The sequence below is a fragment of the Dunckerocampus dactyliophorus genome, chromosome 20, assembly GCF_027744805.1.
Source record: "Dunckerocampus dactyliophorus isolate RoL2022-P2 chromosome 20, RoL_Ddac_1.1, whole genome shotgun sequence".
Lineage (NCBI taxonomy): Eukaryota > Metazoa > Chordata > Actinopteri > Syngnathiformes > Syngnathidae > Dunckerocampus > Dunckerocampus dactyliophorus.
The window spans coordinates 12,571,127-12,591,256 of record NC_072838.1 but is presented as its reverse complement, the minus strand read 5'-3'; the positions used below and the strand labels follow the sequence as shown (position 1 = coordinate 12,591,256).

Genomic DNA, 20,130 nt, shown 5'->3' with positions numbered 1-20,130 from the left:
AGAGTGAAGGTATAAACGAGAGGAATAAAAATTCTTTGTAAAAAGGCGATTTATGAAAGGTTAAGTACATTTACTTGTATTCATTTACAGCGCAGCCTTGACACATCCAATATGGCGGCCACGTTGACGTATCGCAAGTTGGACAAACCCACTCGAAGCCGTGTCTATCTCTGTCGATGGTAACGCCTAACAAACTAATACAATAGTCATTTTTGTTTTATTTACAGGCCGGTGCTATTCTCGTTGTCTTTGTAAGCTTATGTGTTTCAGCTCCGAAAAGAGTCACAAACACGGCTAAATCTTCATTTTCAGGGTTTGGTATAGGTGTCATGACATGATTTAGGCAGCAGAGGGAGCACTTTGATTGGCCTGCTGTGTGTCGGTTTTAAACCAGATTATCAGGCGTAGTAGTGACTCATTTCTCGGCACTATGGCGTCGTGTGCTTTCCACGTTGTGCTGACTCACCCGCCACCAGGGAAAGGACACACACAGGGCGAGTGGCTGAGTAACATGTGCAACTTCCGGTGCCTTGATATCAGTTAGCTGTTAAGTCTCCTGCTATCAAACATGTACTTGATTTTGACCTGCAAACTTCTCCACACCCAACCACCCTCGAGTTTACAGCGGAGTGAACTGTAAAGTCATTAATCACCACCCGTTACAAACCACATAACAGCATTTGCAAAGCATGGCTCACTAAATACACAGGAGGCATTAATGCTTTTTATTCCACTTTATTTATCTTTAAAGAACCAATACGAATTGTGGATGTTTTCAAAATGGGAACAACAAAAAACTGACCATTTTCATTCTTCTCCAGATGGGATTTCAGGCTGTGTGCTTAAATAAGCCTATTAGACGGGAAGTCCTATTGTTGCACTGTTGAAAAGATGTACCTGTTCCAGAGGTTAGTGGGTTACTTCCTGTATAAATGTCTCAATTAGTAATGGTGTGTGTGTGTGCACGTGCAGGGTGTCACAGGGGTTTGGTGGGCTTAACTGAGGTGGACAGATTATTGCACTCCAAGAGAGAGAGAGAAAAAAAGACATGGCTCTTAAAAGGATGACAAACAAAAAGATTGGAAATCAGTGTCCCTGCCCCGCTGCCAAACTTGCAACCCCCGACACATATCACCTTGTGAATAAATATTGCAGACATATTCAGACTCTGTGAAATCTTAAAATGAAAGTGACTTGCAGCAAAATGGAAAAAAAGTAAAAAGGAGAAAACTTACAGAGGAAAAATTACTGCATTTTCTTGTTTGCGGCCTCATAAACCACCACAAAAACACCAAAATGGAGAGTCACAATAGGTTTAAAAATGTTTTATAAGATACATTAATCTGCTCCAATTATAATATCCATAATTTGTGGAAATAAAAATCTCAATATCAATTGTGTCAAATTAAAAATTCACAAAAGGAAGTATAATAATCCATGGTTATAGCTGAATGAAGAGGGAGGTGGGCAAAAAGCAAAAAACATAATAGGATGGACTCAAGTTAAACAATTGTGGGCCGTGGTTGACAGTAGAACCAGGAGGTGGGCCCGTCTGTGTGCTTTGACCTTCCGATGGTTCAGCTGGTGTACCCCGTGATCTGCATTCATTCATTCTATTACTCGCTTGTTCTCTGTTCAATTAACCATGACTCAGTGTTTACAAATCATCACAACAATTACTGATAGCACTCCCCTCGCTTATTTTCACCCTCCCCTTGTTAGGGTTCCCCCCCACAGCTAGTGGCGCATAGGCAGACGCTGGTGGGCTGCTTTACTGCACACAGCAGCTGTGGCCGTTGGGATCCTTGAAGCGCAGACGCATTTTGGGTCTATACTTCTCGAGGTAAAGAAGCTGTTTAGAGTTGAAGGCTCCGCGTCGCTTCCTGTGGAAGCAGAGGGGGAAAGTCTACTTAACATGACGTGACAATGACCACTTATGCTTAAATTTGGCAAAAACATAGCTTTCTTTTACAACCCAATCGCACACACTTTCGACTGTCACCATATTTTCCAGAGTGTAAGCTGCACTTTTTTTTTCTTCCATATTTTAGCTGGTCCAATACATCAAAATATATACTGTATTAATTTAACATGTACTGCCTTTAAGTTAAAACAGAGTGGTGGTGGTTTTTGGTGACACCTAGTGGCCGCAAAAATTCAGCGAGTTGAGCTTGTGACGCAGTTAGACACACAAATTGAATGATATCGTACCATAACGGGTGTTTTTCTTTTGTTACGGAATACTAATTCGCTTCTGCCTTGGAGACTGTCTGTAAACAATCTGCAACTATAACTAATTATGTCTAATAATTATGTCCAGCTTGAAGATTGTAGCTGCTGCGTCTACCGCTGACTAACTAAATACACACGTATGATTTTCAGTCTATTTAATTTCATTTGTAAATGAAGTTTTGGTGATAAAATACGGCTCAGGCGTCATGTCATGTATGAAGTGTCTTCAAGAACATTTTAACAGGCACATTTTTTTGTATCCATATACTTTTAAAAATGGACTTATTTAAAGATTCTGTAGCTTTAGTTTGTCTCCTTGTTGGTGTAAGCATTGCCCCCTATATGTGGTTTTGTCTTCCTCTCGTGAATTTAATGTTGGGAGCGGCGCCATGTCACTCCTAAAAAAGCTTGCTCTGATGCTACCGCCATCATTAATATCGGTATATGCGACTTAATAGTCCCGTGCAATTTATGTTTTTTTTCCCTCTTCATGACGCATCTTTTGACTGATGCGACTTATACCCCAGAAAATGCGCTCCCTGTTTTTGTTCAATTCTAACAATTTGGAGTGGAGAACAACTTATTGCAAACATAACTGATCCCAATGGGAAATTCTCTTCTAAAGTTGAAACCTGTGTCACGGTGTGTCACACTGTGGTCAACCTTCATAGTACCTATGTATTACTTTACACCAGGTCTCGTCCTGTGTACACTACACAAAGCATTTGCTGCTAATAGTAAAGTCACTTACTGCCTTATGAACTGCACAGCATCCTCGTACTTCATCCCACTCTCAATGAGAGCCAAGGCCACCAAGACAGGAGCACTGAGAGGTCGAAAATCAGACAGTATAGGGAGGAGGAATCAAGAAGAAGGAGAGAATAGAAGATTAAATGCCATGGTTCACATGGTTCATTCGTGCTATGGCAGGGCGGAGGAATGGGTGTTTAAACCTGGGAAACAGGCCTGGGAAATCAACAGGGGGGTGCACAGGTTCACTGTTGCCCTGCTGGGGCACTGGGTTCATACCTCACACACTCTTATCCACACACACGTCATGGTGAGATGTTACAATAAGACAGTGTCCTCCTTTCTCACCAGAGAGAGAGCAGGAAAGAAAAATAAATACTAAAAAAAACAACAACTTCACAGCCCATCGGCAGGTCAAATCGCAATCCTCACAGGGCATTTCCTTGGGTTTCTCGCAAGTTTTGCGAGGAATAGAATAATGCAAGAAAGGAGGGGTTGAACCAAAAAAATAGTAAAAACTGATGGAGCAAAGAAAGAGGGGTGGGCTGGTGTCAGCGAGGCTTGTGCAGAGCAGCCAAGATGATAGCGGTCAAAATTGGATGAGAAAGAATAAGCTGAAGCAACTAACCAATACTGCCAATTATATAACATCCGGAATGCAAAAACGCTGGAAGCCACACAGAGATCTGATTGGTTAAATGTGCCTTGTGTGGTCAGGAGAGACGCTTTCACACTAGCTTGCCCACATCATGTGCTTCTGCCTACTTTGTTTTCATGTTTTTTTCCCCTTTTTTCTTTTTTATTGAGTACAGCTTGTTTGTAATTCTGTGCCACGCTGGAGGCGGATTGAGTCAGCGCATGTGTGCACATCGCCACGACAACCTCGTGACCGGCGGACTGATCACAAGCATAAGGAGTCGACTTTCAGCACTGACGAGGCAACAAGACTCATGATTGACAAACTAAGCACCTGACGGTCTATTTAAAGAGCAGAAGAGGCCGAGATGTTGAATGGATCCAGCAAGGGGTTCGTGGGAGTGCTTTCAATTAAGACTAAAATGTTGAACAATAGCGAGCATAATCGGCAACTCGTGCTACCCTTTGCTGGGCCCACAGCTACTCATGCTAACGTTGAGGCCAACACAAATACGCTAAAAATAACCCGAGTATGTTGAACGCTGTTGTAGCAACCGCAACGTTTGAAAGCGATGACGCCAATGGCAGTTGCCATATTAAAACTCACCATTGCCTTGGGTGAAAATCTCCTCTTTCTTTGGGCTTTTTTTTTTTTTTTTTTTTTTTTAAAGAAAAGTAAACAACTCCGCAGATATAAAAATACAGCTCTACTCATTTTAGAAGATGATTAAATAAGCCAAAAGAGAGGAGCATTATACAGCGGAACCTCCAAATGTACAGAGTTCTACAGTTTGGAGTTAAACCTAATTTTTTCTCAAGCAAACAAAACCCGCAGTTCAAACCATGGCAAAAAGTCATCATAACCACAGAGCTGGAAAATGAATTTACTGCAATTTTTCATCTTGCGAGATCTCGTGCCACCCTAATACATTAATGGTGAGTAACTATGCATTTTAATAAGTGTGTGAGGCATATTTAGAGCTTAGAACCGAACTGTGTCAGAAGTGACAAATGGCAATTAAAGCGAGGGTTCTGTAGCGGATTCTAATCTAATACAACAATCACTTTTACTGCCAAAGTTGATGCCATATCGAAGAACGTCATCGCCAAGCTGGCAGGTATGGAGATGTAGAGGCAAGCCGTGTGTTAAAATAGACATTTTCATGGGCGTATCAATTACTCGCACCTTATCAGTTGTATAATTACTTTATTTTCTGAGATAAAGACCGTTTTGATATTATAACAACTTGAAAGTCAAGCTGAAGTAATGATTTTGCATTTTAGAGGTTCCGTTGCATGTTTTAACGCCCACAATGTTAATTGATGCATGCGTCTTTGACGACAAATCCAGCCAAGACTGTATTATAGATACAAAAGCAAGTGGTCACATTGTGCTTTTGCTACTACTTTGTTTAGGTCTATGATGACCCACCAGTATATTACTAATACAGTTCAGTGGACTCACCGGCCAAGCCCTGCAACACAGTGCACGGCGATGCAGCAGCCAGGTTCCTCTCGAAACTTGGTGTTGAGCAACTTGAGCCAGTCGTCCACAATATGGGTGGGAGGAGGGGCGCCATCATCAAAGGGCCAGTCCTTTAGAGCCCCCAAAAAAATGTGTTGACGATACAAGAGGATAACAACGTACGCCAATCAATGCCACTGCTGTCTCTTACCAAAACCTGTATTCCCTCCTTCTCCACGGGAGCCTTGTCGTAGGTGGCTTCGCACACCCTCACCAAAGTGTGCACGGAAAACTTCTTTAGCTCCTGGCGTGCATAAAAAAAACGAAGCAATTTTAGAGCGCCCATAAATAGATGCATATATAAACAAAACAGCTGCAGACATACCTCGGTGAACTTGTTAAGCGTGGCATTGGTGGGATTGTGGGTGATGAGGAACCTCATGCACTCGTAGGTGATCTCGACTGCAGCGGGGCGGTTCATGTTGGCGAGACGGCTTGAAAAAAAAACAATTACAATACGAAACTCTTACAAAACAAAAAGCAACTTTTTGGCTCAGAAGTCAGTAAAAGGAGATTTGTGGAAATGGTTGAATAAATAAAGATGACAACATGTGGAGAGGATGGGTCAACTATAAGGATAATGCACACACAGGAAGGGGAACAAAAACTAGTCCACAATACTCCAGGGTGGTAAAAAAAAAAAAAAAAAAAAAAAAAAATTAAATACACAACCAAAATTTAAAAGGATTAAAAAAAAAAAAAAAAAAAAAAAAAAAAGAGAGAAAAAGATGGAGAGACTATCCAGAAGTGATCCAATCAGTTTACCCCATTCAGGAGAGCTGTTTGTGATTGGCTGTTCAAAGAGAAAGCGGAAAGCAAAGAGTCGTCGCTTCGGCGGGGACAAGGCAGGGCAGTCGGGACCAAGGACTACGCGATATCCCAGGAGGGCCTTTTCAAAGTCAGTGTTTCCGAGTGCACTGGCCAGTCAAGGAGGTTTCTGGGTAGCGTAGTCCCTCGGGGGGCTGCCGATTCACTTCTCCACTGTGGTGAGGTGCTGTGCCTGGCAAAATTCCCCGCTCACACACGCCATATAGGTACGGCCCAAGTCAACACAGAAAGCCTGTGCAGAGAGGAGGAAGACAAAAAGGTGTAATTAGGACAGGGTTCTTTCAATCAAGTAAACCACAGACACTCCTGAGCAATACATGATGCACTCATTTATACATGGATGCACTCATTTAGTGACGTTTATCATACTGCCAGAGATGAGGTCATTTGTCTTGTTTATTAAATGCAGATCTGGAACACAATCATGCACAGTGATCAATGGTAGCTGAACTGCTGTTTGTTGTTTTTGCTGTAACCACAACCCCAGTGTTAAAAATACAAAAAAACAAAAAACAGCACGACTGCCTCTCCTTTTCCTAATTTATGAGACTGCAATGACCTAATGACACCTTTTAGCTACATCACTGTCTCACACATGTGGACACAGAAGCCTTTCACACTGAGACACCGCTAAATTTACTGCCCCGTCTTTCAGTGAAGACGTACATTCCCATTTTTGGCCATGTCCACGCTAGCGTCTGGTGTCAAGTACAGTATACCATAATTCAGGGGACTCAAACTCAATTCACCTGGGGGCCGCTGGAGGTAGAGTCTGTGAGAAGCTGGGCCGCATCCAGTATTGGGAGTGGGGCTTGCTTTTCAACATAACAGAGCAAGCACAGTGAATCTTGTCTGCAAATACCCTTTCACACAGTCGCCATCCCGCCTCTGATACTATGTATGTTTGGAAGATAACTCTTCTACTCCTGAACCGTAGCACACACAAGGGTCAAAATTTGTCAAAATATGCACCCTAACTGTGTTGCCTGTGCTATTATTTTTCTGACAAATACACCACATGGTGGCACTGTGATTAAACTCCTAAGTTGTAGCCCCATAAGTCAGAATGACAATTTCTCAACAGCTCAATGTGCTCGACCAAAACACTCACTCACTACGTTTACAAGCAGTCAATATTCGGGTTAACGTCAATATTCCGGTTTCGGAAACATTCGGAATAACCCGTTTACATGCGTGACGTGAAAAAGAAGAGAGAAAAAAAACGCGCACAGGCAATGTCTCGACGCACAGAAAACGTCATGACACAATGTGTGTATCCAAAAACAACAACACCGTCCAAAAAGACCAGCAACCCGTAAAATAGCACAAAATTCCCTGCTTTAATAGGCACTTTGAAAGGGGCTAACACACACACACACACACACACACACACACAGGTCTCGAATAGTCCGTGCCAAGTCCTTGACAGTCTAAATCCTGCCGCCACAAACTGGTTGGAGCTGTCTCAGAGCAACATGTGAAGGGGGCAGTGTCTGGAGGGGGGGGGGGGGGGGGGGGGGGGGGACAGTGCATGACAGTGGAAAGTGGCTACGCCGACTATGTACAGAAGGGAGAGAGAGGGCTTGGACTTTAGCACTGAGTCACAGGCCGTAGTCACAAGGTGAGGATTACAGGGTGGGCAAAGCTTCAAAAGGGTGCTCGAGTCCCATGCTTCAAGTGTTCACCAACTCTGTCTCTCTACAGTTAAAGTGTAATCTAACTATTGAATGCAATTGAATGTAATCATTGATTCAACTGAAGGTTGAGGTGTGTTCATATGAACTTTGTAGCCTTTAAAAGTGAAAGAGAACACAAAGTAATGTGCTGTACATGCTTGGACATTTAACCGGATATGACTGAAGTGTGATTAAAAAAAATGCAACGCAGACTAATGAACACCCCCGGTGAGCTTCTCGACAGGGAAGTGGGTCGACTGTACGCAACTGCAAGAATGCTGCCGCTGCGTTTCGGGAACGCATGCAAATTCACTTGAAAAAAAACATGCAACCTGACACTGCAATGATGTGTTTGTGGAACCAAATGTTTGCCACACAGGAAACAAGAAGCAGATATGAAATGTTGACACTGGTGTTTCTCCATTTTAATTGTAAGTCCTATTAATTGCCTTCAATTTGAAGGTGCACATCCAGTATAAATCAACACAAAACAAACCACAACGCTCAAGAATAAAATCATACATTGCTTTGCAGTTGTGATTTGCCCTTACAATACAAAATAATAATAATATTTGGGTACAGCAAGGGAGAAAAATGCAAAACATGAACCTGCTTTAAAATAAAACTGCTAGCAAGCAATTCTCCAATGAATCAAATTCTTAAATCAAATTACAAAGGAAAGTTCAATGATACAAGCAAGTGGAAAAGTACCAGCTTGAACTGCCTGCATTATGATTTTATTTTGCGGAAATTAAAATTTCCTTATTGGTTGAAGGGCAGCACTAATAAGACACTCCAAGTCAGTGAAATCCTGGAGGGACTGATGAATAGCTCCAGCTTGTAGCCCCGGTCCCAATCTCTACGGAACAATACTGGATTTGTCCATTTACAGTACGTATTTTATTGCCAAGGCTGTGATTATGAATAAATCCTCAATATGTATAAAGAAATACATCTGTATGTATGTACAACATATGTATGGAGTATAAATAAAACTGGGAGAAAGGTCACTTGAGAAAGTCAGCAGCCCACTGAAAGCTCCCTTGACGAAAGCTCCCTCGGTGCTCACCACATGCTTTTCACTGTTAGGGGGATGAGGGGCAAAAAAAAAACAAAAAAAAATAGCGTGTGTATGTGAAAAGAGGGAGCTTGGGGTGGGGGGGTGGGGGCGATATCAGATTCGGGGAGGACTTCCCAAATCAGCTGGCCTCCAACAAAAATCAACAGTGACTGAAGAGAAAGAACAGAGAGCGCTAGAGAGTGAAAGGGGAATTGTGAGAGTGCAGAAAGAAGCTGTGCTGGCTGATAAGCAGTCACCATATCTCAGTGCAGAAAAGGACACACAAACCTAAACAGGTGATAGTGTCACCACAGAATGGGAACCGGGGCAGGGGTGTCCTGCTACTGCCAACTCATCATTTTAGATTCAGTCATCATATTGATTAGGAATAATATGATTTCTATTGTTCAGTGTTTTTTTGAGGGTATTCTCCCTGACCACTGAGGTGCTCTTTTACACGATGCGCACCTTCAGTTTGGTTTGAGGCCTATATATGGGGGGGGGGAAAAAACTCTGAAATGTCTAGTCAACTTGTTTGGGGATAATTACAAAACGTAATGTCTGAGTCCATTCTCTCTCTCCCTTGTGAAAGATGTTGCATCCAAACCCTGTCTGGTGGCCTGTGGGTTGTGCCAGAGTCTGGCTCCTGTTTTGTCTGGATCCAGACTGGGCACAACCAGACTGTACAACCTTCAAGCAGCTGGAGGGCTAATTTGCCGTGTGGGAGCCGAGTCAATAGGGCAAGAGGTGGGGGAGGGAGGGTGCGGAGAAGAGTGTCATCGGTCGCAGCTTGGACAAGCGGGCGGTAGGAAGGAGGGGAAGAGTGAGGAAGCTCTGTTCTCCTTGGAGTGGGAGCAGCTTGGACTGCAACAGATAAAGGCTTTGACACCCATACCCCACATAGACACCTGCCTGATAGGCGGCATTGACGTCACAATGACAACATGCTTTTTGGAGGCAGGTTAGCTGCATATGTGGAAGGATGCTGTAAAATTGTAACCAACTCAGAATGAAGGCATCGAACTGTCACAGAGACATGTTTGCACACCAGATAGGAGTTCTGATTAAAGGAGAACAAAAGGTTGAAAAGAGGACAGTGACAAAGATACTGTATACCCGCAACTAACATGACAATGTGACAAAGCACATCACATGCTTATGAACAATGGATGAGCCATGTGCATTTAAGAGGACGCCCGAGACAAAGTAGAGGATCACACCTGCTCAGCGGCCCAGCTGGCTTCTTTCTGTGACGTCAGGGTTGCTGATCGTTTAGGTGGGCAAATCTCACCTCAAAAATAGAGCTCTAGCAAACCACCTTACCACAAAATGAGATCACCAACAAACGGAAAATCCTCTCTTCAAAACCAATGAGTAAACTGTTACGCTTTGCGCACTTCAGGATATACACTGCTCAAAAAAAATAAAAGGGAACATAAACAACACACCCTAGATCTGAATGAATGAAATATTCTTATTAAATACTTTGTACTTTACATAGTTGACAACAAAAATGATCAATGGAAATCAAATATATTAACCCGACGTCGTCTGGATTTGGAGTCACACTCAAAATCAATACCTTCGTCTTGCAGGAAGGAGGAACTAGAGGAGCCTTGCAAAATGACCTCCAGCAGGCCACAAATGTGCATGTGTTTGCTCAAACGATCAGAAAAAGACTATGAGGATGGCATGAGGGCCCGACATCCACAGGTGGGAGTTGAGCTTACAGCCCAACACCGTGCAGGACGTTTGGCATTTGCCAGAGAACACTGGCGCCCTGTGCTCTTCACTGATGAAAGCAGGTTGACACTGAAGACGTGAGAGAGTCTGGAAACACCGTGGAGAATGTTCTGCTGCCTGCAACATCCTCCAGCATGACCAGTTTGGCAGTGGGTCAGTAATTGTGTGGGGTGGCATTTTTTGGGGGGGCAGCACAGCCCTCCATGTGCTCTCCAGAGGTAGCCTGACTGCCATTAGATACGAAGATGAGATCCTCAAACCCCTTGCGAGACCATATGCTGGTGCAGTTGGCCCTGGGTTCCTCCTAATGCAAGAGAATGTTAGACCTCATGTGGCTGGAGTGTGTCACCAGTTCCTGCAAGATGAAGGCATTGATGCTATGGACTGGTCCGCCCATTCCCCAGACCTGAATCCAATTGAGCACATCTGGGACATCATATCTCGCTCCATGCTTTAGTCCAGGTCTGGGAGGAGATCCCTCAGGAGACCATCCATCCATATTGACTTGTTTTAAGGACATTACATCAAAGTTGGATCAGCCTGTAGTGTAGCCTGTAGCCGGTTTTCCACTTTAATTTTGAGTGTGACTCCAAATCCAGACCTTCATGGGTTAATACATTTGCTTTTCATTGATAATTTTTGTGTGCTTTTGTTGCCAGCACAGTCACCTATGCTAAGAACAAAGTATTTAATAAGAATATTTCATTCATTCAGATCTAGGATGTGTTATTTTAGTGTTCCTTTTATTTTTTTGAGCAGCTTAGCTGACGTGCAGGGGAATGGTGAGTGACACATTGAACAAGAGTGTACAGTACATGAAGGTAGTGTGTGTACTATCCTTCAGTCATGCTTCAACGCAGGGAGTTAATACAAAACACACAAATCAGTCCTTGCAGGCCCACAAGCATCCTGTCTTACCAGGAGTGAATTATTACAAGTGTATCATGAAAAAGAGTAAACACATAGACTCACAGAGGAAACGCCTCAGAGTGGTGGGTGGCAGTGTAAAGTCTATGAAACGCACAGACTTCCAGTGAAAGAAGCAAAATATCCCCCAGGCGATGTCAAGTGGGCGGGTACAAACTTAGTTAATCTAATTTTAACTTCACAGTGATACGACTGAAGTGACTAGAATGGGAGCACAGTATGTAGATGACCGATGACATGATCACTGGGACACCGCGGTGCTTCCCACGGGGCAACTAAGACCGCAGTAGTAGTAAATGGATAGATATTTAGGATCATTTTGCAGTGATTCCCTTACTATTATGTTAGGGACACCCCCGCCCGCGCCCAAAGATAGTCAAGTTGATTTTATTTTCTGTGTAGCAGCAGAGCACAATAGAAGTCATGTTGACGCTTTCCAATAGCGATGGTATCATTCATTCAGGCTCATGTTTGTGCCAGTCTTCATCAAAATTGACCCCTATTACTGTAAACCTAGGGGACACACTCACCTGTCATGAAGACAGTGAAGTACATATTTATTAAATAGCAGTTGCATGTGTAAAGCAAACTATTTCCAACTGTCAGAAGTAACCACTTTGCTTAACAGCAAAATCAGATACTTGCAGATAAGCAACAGGTGCCAAGCAAATCCATGTCGGGTTCACACTTCGACTGAACTGACCCAAAAACCACCACGAGTTGTTTGCAACCAAGCCCGCCACTTGATGTTACCTCAATCAGCTTATTTGATGCAATCCGAGGTTCCAATGATGTGCCGTTGATAACTTTCACATTTAATTCAATAAACCAGATAAATCACAGAAATCGCACCGCGTTTTTTTTTTGTTTTTTTTTTTTTAAACTGAACCAAAATGTTTGCTTCATTTCAAGAGATCAGCATGAGTAAGAAAAATTTGCCACCTATTCTTTGGACAACTAATTGAAGCATCACCAAGACCAAGACATGAGTCACAATTGGTCATGTCTGTGGTTACCTTTGGAACACACTCAGGATTGTGGTAGTTGGTTAAGGATATGACATACCTAAAGATGAGATACCTAAGAATCCACCTGTTGAGCGTTATTACTCAACCTTCTGTACACAAAACAGTAAGCAAATTCATGTCATCCAAAATACAGTATGTTCTAATTGAAATAACTACTCCATACCTACCAATTATTTTTAAAAGGGAGGAAGAATGTTGGAATGCAGAGCTGGAGAACATCCACCCCTTGCCACCATACCTTGTTTTACTTCCTTGTGTACTTGGCCCACAGCATAGCGTCTGTGGATCAAAAGCAGTATTTACCATCCGATATTTCCAGAACTTGGGTTTGGGGTGGAACTGCACTCTTTTTCTACATCATCCATCACCTTAAATCATAAAGAAGGCAAGGGGGCAAGACGTCATTCTATCCAATTTTCAACAGAACAGATTAAAGATCAGATTAAGCTCTCTTGCAGTCTTAAATCTGTTAAAATGTCTCTCAGAAAGAGGAAGGCAAGTTAATACACAACCGCCCCCATTTCTACAAAAAGACAAACACCTCCCTGCACACACTAGCACACAATAAAGCCCGTTTATCAAACTCCTTAGCAGCGCAGATAACCAGTGTGACGATCAAAGGCCTCCGATAGTGCGTAGGAGGGACCGCAAACACTGAGAGGACTACAAGTTATCTCGTGGAAAGCAGCATTTCTAGACTTGCTAACTTTGACATAATTTAGGCACAGTGTTTCATTAGGACCTAACATGCAATAAACTTGTTTACAATACAAGCACATAAGAGCCCATACTCGGGGCCCTATGAAATCCATTTTATTTTTTCCAAAATTCCGTTTTTTTCAGTTTTCATTTTTAAAATGCTGTTTTTTTTTTTTTTTTTTTACCTTTTACCCTTATTTTCCCAGCACAGAGTGTGTACTTTTGTGACTGTAAATAAAATGTCCAAAAATCATTACATTTATTGATGCAATTCATCATTGGCCAATTTTGCCCAGTATTTCAGACACGGATGTAGCTCGGCTAACTTTTCTAATGGGATCTGCACACGTTGCTACAAAATCCTCAACAAACTGTAATGCGTAGTCACCGATGTAATTCCAATTGCGTTGTTAAGGTAAGACATTTTTCATGACACTCCTATTTTGTTTACATAATTAGACAGTAAGTGCTCTTATTTTGAAGGCTGGAAGTGCGCATACATGCAAATGTCAATTTATCGAGGGTGTCGTAATTATCAACCTGGCTTTTTTTTTTCTCCAAATCACTCGATTAATGGATTATGGTGACACGTCTCGGTATCACTTATTTTTCACCTTACAAGTGGCAATCTGCCAAAGAATGCAGCAACCCCATTGGGGTATCAGGTTGCATTTTCAAAAAGGGTGTTATTTCTACAGCAAGATGAGCAAAGGAAGGACTTTGGGGGATTTCACATCCAAAAACAATCTGATTTAGACACCAGATGTCCGTCACGAAAAAGCACTTGAGTTGTTGTGTTCAACTTTAAATCCACAAGTTAAAACTAAACTGCCAAAAAATTGTGGCATGCACACAACAACAAAGCCCCAGAATGTTTTGAAGTTCACATTTCTTTGCTGAAGGGTTGCTTAGCCCCAAGCCCCACAGCGACATCCATTTTTCTGACATTTAGAGACCAACTTGGCCTTCTGACTGCCGCATCAAGGGGATGCCTGTTGCTATACCAACAATAACACCAGTGGTGGCAACAAATGCTTCTGTAGGGAATTTAGGTATCCCTTGTGAAGAGATCGGGGGAGAGCGTGGTGCGGTCTAAACATTCACACGGCAAAGGTATTACTCTGAATGTTCATGGTGGAGAGCAACTTGCTCATCTAGGAACTATTAAAATCTCTCACTTAATGAAAAGTCAGAAAAGAAAGCCTGCGATTCTTAGAACAGCTGCTCCTATCAAAGCCGTCATCTTAAGACTTGAGCTTGAGGTCATGTTGCGAGTCGTCACACATTTCACGCATTTAATAAGCTCCTTAAGGATATGAAGAAAATAGCGTGAGGTAAAACATTGCCTTGGCAACGGGAAAATACAGCTTGTTCTTGTGCAATAAGCCCGTAATTTCTGAGCTGCAGTTACTCTGAAACTGTCTGGAACAGTGAAGGCCTACAGCTACACACACAAACAGTTCTAATAGCGCTATAAAATGTTTTGGCACAGAAAGGTGTTATCAACTGTTTCCGCTTGCTATGACAGCTATTGATACAATCCGTCAGAGCGCCACGAGATCATATTCCTACCTGCTGCTTTAGTTTCAGTGGGTAGCTTTGTAGCAACATCTAGAAGAGCCGTCAGTATGTCAGACACTGCCAGTGGCGCTGAGCCGTCCCTTTGCTCTATACTAGCGCTGTGGCAACAACCGTAAACGAACATTGTGCTAACAAGGGCATGATTCATTAACCAACACAAGAGTGCATGAAAAACACACAAGGTGACCATGGCTACACAGGCATCATTCTCTATGGCGTTTCACTCATTGGTTTGAAATAACGTTAACGCTGCTCATCTCTTTAGCATTCTACAACGGACTGATTGTCAGTCGTTTGAAAGCCAAGGCTTGTGATAATTCATCAAGGCAACCATTGAACAGAATGTAATATTTTATTAGGATTTTTTTTTTTTTTCAATATGAAAGACACTTTTAGGACGACAGCTTGGTGTTAACATAAGTGCTCTTCTCTAATGTTTATTTCTCCGGCCAACACTGAAGAATTTACAAGCAGTCCCCACCTTTAATAATTTTTAATTTAGTAAAAAGGCTAGTATTAGTTGTTAATATAAATGTTTCAAGCTTTTTTGTTACATTATGCCTTTTGCTCTATTTTTCCACATTTTTTTGTTTAGATTTTATTTCTACAATGTGCCATGGGGCAAAAAATAAATAAACAAAAAATCATTCTCGGGCCGCCGTGCTTTTATAGCGCTTTGTTGAGCGTGTGACGTGACGTCAACTCCGTGAGCAACAGCAGCTCTCGGCTATTCTGCTTGTTAGGTTCCTGTCTTGACCGAACAATGGTAATTAAAGAAAGAAAGCCTCTTTTTTTTTTTTTATTTCCTTCGTCGACCATAAAGGCCAACCTATTATCTTTGTGTTTTCGGCAAAACAATTCACACACATCGGCTTTGACTTTGGACATTTTTGCCCATTTTCCGATATGTTGCGGACCAAACCACAAACTCTTTGTTTTTGGTTCACATCGATTTGATCGTGCAACCGAAACAACAAGCGTCAGATTAAACGACCAACTAAATAATCGTTAGTTGCAGGTCTAATACACACAGGAAATAATGTGACATAAACCGACCAATCACAGCCTCAACCGTGAGCGCTGGAGGATTTTCTTGGAGATGCGTGTCACGCTGCGCGCACAAACTGAAGGCTTCGTTATGGTCCAGCGTCACCTGGCATTAGCAGCACCGACTGGCTGAATAAGTCAACTGAAAGGTAACCAAGGTTGAGACCTCCCACCATTCCAAACATTGGTTTAGTTTGGTTAGGATAAACACTGGATTTACTGAAATTTGGATGTGGAAGAATTTGCGAGTTAAAGGGCACCGTCCTTTTGCAACATGGAATAAATGTCCAATGCATCATTGCATGTACTTTTTTTGTAATCAGATAAAGCAGCGTGGTATGCCATGAATGGGGGCCTTAAACTCTTGATGCTTGCTAAAGTTGTAGTCTGCGCCCTCTGCATGTAATGCCACGTTAGACGCTTTCAACAGAGCTCAAAACAGCTGCTTGACAAACAAGAAGACAACTTGAAAATCAACCTGCCCCTGCACACATATCGATCACAAATGACCTTCATTGTCAAATAGTAAGCTCAAGAATACGAGTCAAGGTGTCGTAATTCTTTAGTGCCAGCACTGTGGGCAGACTTGGCAGAAGATAAAGGCCAAGCCTCAAAAGGTATGCACTAGTTGGAGTTTACATTTCGTCCTGAGACTCTTGCCGAGATGCAATCTAATGCGAGGTTTGGGCTGACGTGTCCACTTGTGACACTTGTGATCGGATCACCCGGCCATGTGAACGCCAAGTCTGAACTCACTGGGCGAAAGGGCTCGTTTGGGAGAATTGTGAAACCCTTGATTCCTTTTTTTTTTTGGTGCCGTGTGATGTGATACGGTCTTTTTTGGATAACCCCTTGTTGTTCAAGGTTTTAATCGTAAGGCATCTGTAGATTTAACTATTGTCCATGAGTCTCCGCTGACTGCATCTCTCTCTCCCATCTGTTGCTCTTGACATCCGCAGGCGGTTACTGTGCAACTAACCATTCTATGGAGGTAATTCTGTTACGAATGGGTTGAATGCTAGCCTTGTCCCTCTCAGGTGGCTAAGCTAGTGGGAAGCGCCACTGAATCTAGCCTGTAACAGTTTGACTGCGTTGAATAGTAACAGTGGTTTGGAAACACACAGACACCTGAAAGTAAGAAATAAAACCTAACAGCACAAAGAGGAAATACACTGTATGACACCAGGTGTTCCCCACTTCTGTCTATGTACCATAAAGGCTGTTCAACATAATCAGGTTCCAGTTTGGTTGGACGAAGTTGATATGCCAATTTCCTGCTTTGGAGGCAGCGCATGTCCCGCAATGCCAGAACTGGAGGTTTACCGTAGTGACTGAAATAGACGTTACTTTTCCCCTATTAAAAAAAAAGTCTGGAAAAAGATGGGCCAGTCTTATATTGGTGGAATAGAAATTAGGGATGTCCTGATCCACATTTTATGGCTTCCGATAGGATTTTTTTATAGTCTTGCTGGTCCGATCGTTTTTTTTTTTTTTTAAATAAGCTTTTGTTACAAACATGAGAAGATACAAAAAAAAAAAAAGATATATCCAATAAAAAAAAACCCATCCAATAAAGGCTAAAATTGGAAAAAATGGGCATGCAAAAATACTTTTAGGGTAGGAATAACCACTTCACATGGTTATAGATCAATCTGTGGTGTGATTTAGAATATATGACATTTAACAAACTCTCTTCGGCGCAATAGTAATTTATTGACGGTCCCGAGTGTAAACAACCAGCAGTTAGAACAGCACTTCCCGTGGGAGCAGTGGCGGAACCAGAACTTTTTCATTGTGGTGGCCAAGGTGAGACCATTACTCCCCTAGGGGTGGCAATAAATTGGTAACTGAAAAGGTCTAGCTGGCCAGTGGGGTGCCCAGGGAGTGACCAAGGGTGGCCATGGCCACCATGTAGTTCCACCACTGCGTGCGAGCTCACCGCACAATGACACAGCAGGGAAGGGAACCTACCGCTGTAGCTACGGAGCCGAATGTCCAACATGAAACTAACCTCACCACGGTACACCGCAGACATGTCTCCATGGTGGTGTTGCGTTTTCTTCTTGTTGCGGACGCCGGGAGTCGAGTGGCAACCAGCTTTGAGGAGCATTGCTGCACCTACCGTGTTGGAGTGTGGTTACGAACGGCAACCGGATCGGCTTGATCTTGTGACGGAAGCCGATATTCGATCTTCAAAATACAGCGTATTGGCAGCCGGTCCCGATCCTGAAGATTGGATCTGGACATCCCTAATAGAAATTTAGCCACGCAAACCGAATGACTTCTCCCTAAGTGAGTCAGAGCTTTTCTTCCTGTCGCACACCAGGGACCTAGAGGGATGAAGCCGAGACCCCTCGGGAAAAAAAAGTAAAATAAATAATCACACAAGTGGGGTAGAAAATGGATGAATGGAAGAAATAAAAATGAACTTGATCATTTTGCCCGCCTCAATATATCGCCGTGTGCATGCGTGTCCGTTTTCCCTCGTGTCTCGCCTCCAAACAGGCAGGAAGAGGGCTCAAGCATGGCACGTTTGTTCCACAGAACAGTGGCATGATCGGAGTGAGCTCTTTTGTCAGTCATACAGTCCCTTTGCTCGGTGGGTGGCGGCAGGGCCGGTAGCATACACACAGAGTGCCAAAGAGTGCAACATAGTAGAAATTAAATGAGTAAATAGCAATATATATTGTTTTTTCCATTGTGCTTTTCTAAAAATCCCGCCTCGTTGACCCAATCTCGTTTATCGTCTCATCTCGTGAACAGAGTGGCTCGTGACAACGCTGGTGTGTGAACAGTTGTGCAACTGCTGTCTCACCATCCTATCTGTACCTAGGAATCATTGGCAAACATCTGTTAATATCATACTGTACTGGTATTAACATAAAATGTGTGTTTTATTGGGATTCCTTTGGTGGCGCCGGACTACCACGACCCCGAATAAGTCATTCCAAGCAACAGCACACCTATAAAAACACACCTGGATTCTCCTCTCGTTGAGACATCAGGCCAACCTAATACACACAAGGGAGCTTACCTTTTCATTATTACTCATCCTTTAATAAGAGACACACCAGAAATTAATACAGGAGGAGGGGGGAACTCTGATGGAAGGTCATACATTGAAAACTGAGAGTCATGGGAATGTTGCGCGGCCTTTCGTGTCACAGCTGCTCAAGTCAACTTCCTCTCCAAGTACATTTCCTCCTTTCACCTCGGCCCACATGGTTCCATGCCTTGAGTCTTTTGTGTGTAACAAAAGCAGGGCAAGGCTGCATTTTACTGTAAGACACACCTCGTGTGGATTTCAGCATGCAAGGCCAAGGGGTGGTTCGTTTTGAACACCATTTTCTCCCACCACAAGTCAATTTAAGATGGAACAAATGTCGGATTATGGCCCTCTCCCCCTCCAAATGTTAATAACATGCTGTATTTGCGTGATAGGACGTTCAAGCTTGCACGAAATAGGTCAAGCGTAGCCCGGGTCAAGATTTGTCACAAAGAGCGGAAGGCGGTAGCTGCTTCGCCAGCTACCTTTTAGTCGCGATCAAGACCACCAAAACGCACAAAACACAAAACTGTAACCATAGGATTGCCGCGTTAACAGTCCGATTTAGCCATTAACGCAAACAACCCTCTAATTTTACATGAGCGGCTCACGAGAAACGTTTTTTTCCCTCCTGATAAACCCGGCCAGCGCTAAGCTAGCTAAGGTTGAAGATAATAGCTCTTAATAAGTGGACCGACAGATGTGACACTGTTTGGATGATAAAAGCATGACAACTACGTTTCCGTTTTAGAAAAATAAAAACAAAGCCCCTGGGAAAATGTCAGTTAACGTTAGTCGTGACCGATTTTTTTTAACTGAGAGCAAGCAATAAATGTAGCATTAGTAGCTTGCAGGCTAGCTCGTTCCGGACTTCAGCTTTCGTACACAATTATTACAATAACACACCTTTGGAGCCACAATTTTACCCTTAAGCCAATCATTAATTCCATAATAGTAAATAAATGTGTGATCGAACACAATCGTGTCTTAACTAATGTTTTAATAGCATTCCGCGAGGGCAGCGGCTAACGTGAACGTGGCTGCAACGTACAACTTGTGCTAATGCTAATCCCTGTCTGTGCAATGTAGCTCAACTACAACCCAAGCTCTTTGTGTTACGATAGCGTCAAACACACACAAAAGGGGTCAGTTGTAGGTTGTCGGCGTATTTTTGATTACTTACAAAGCGCAGGCTGAACATTGAAATCCAGTGACTAGCCCGGAGAACGTGGAGCGAGTGCAGAAAGCGCTGTCAGCGTCAGGTTGCCTTTTTGTTCCTCTTCAGTGTGGCAGCTTCTACTGTTGTTTAGGGAGGAACCTTGGTTGGTCGTAACGTTCAAGTCTATCGGAAA

The 20,130-nt window shown here is 43.0% G+C and overlaps 1 protein-coding gene across 3 annotated transcripts; it reads right to left on the bottom strand.

Moving 5' to 3' along the window:
- Positions 1-719: 719 nt before the first annotated feature.
- ptp4a2b (protein tyrosine phosphatase 4A2b) lies at positions 720-20,126 on the bottom strand. 3 transcript variants are annotated; one of them, XM_054763646.1, is made up of 7 exons: positions 19,962-20,126; positions 5,909-6,203; positions 5,469-5,577; positions 5,295-5,387; positions 5,084-5,214; positions 2,984-3,058; positions 720-1,883 (listed from the first exon to the last, which is right to left on the bottom strand). In XM_054763646.1, exons 2-7 carry the CDS (start codon positions 5,911-5,913, stop codon positions 1,772-1,774), a joined length of 525 nt encoding a protein of 174 aa, XP_054619621.1. In that variant the 5' UTR covers positions 5,914-6,203; positions 19,962-20,126; the 3' UTR covers positions 720-1,771. The 3 variants fall into 3 exon arrangements, with proteins under 3 accessions (XP_054619621.1, XP_054619619.1, XP_054619620.1); XM_054763644.1 differs by having other exon boundaries at positions 5,295-5,577; XM_054763645.1 differs by lacking the exon at positions 19,962-20,126 and adding an exon at positions 12,573-19,925 and having other exon boundaries at positions 5,295-5,577.
- Positions 20,127-20,130: the final 4 nt, after the last annotated feature.

Coding starts and splice junctions, on each gene's coding strand:
- ptp4a2b (XM_054763644.1), bottom strand. Junction 3,059..5,083: donor TGTGTTGCAGGGCTTGGCCG/GTGAGTCCACTG, acceptor TCGACCTCTCAG/TGCTCCTGTCTTGGTGGCCT. Junction 1,884..2,983: donor GCTGTGCAGTTCATAAGGCA/GTAAGTGACTTT, acceptor CTGCTTCCACAG/GAAGCGACGCGGAGCCTTCA.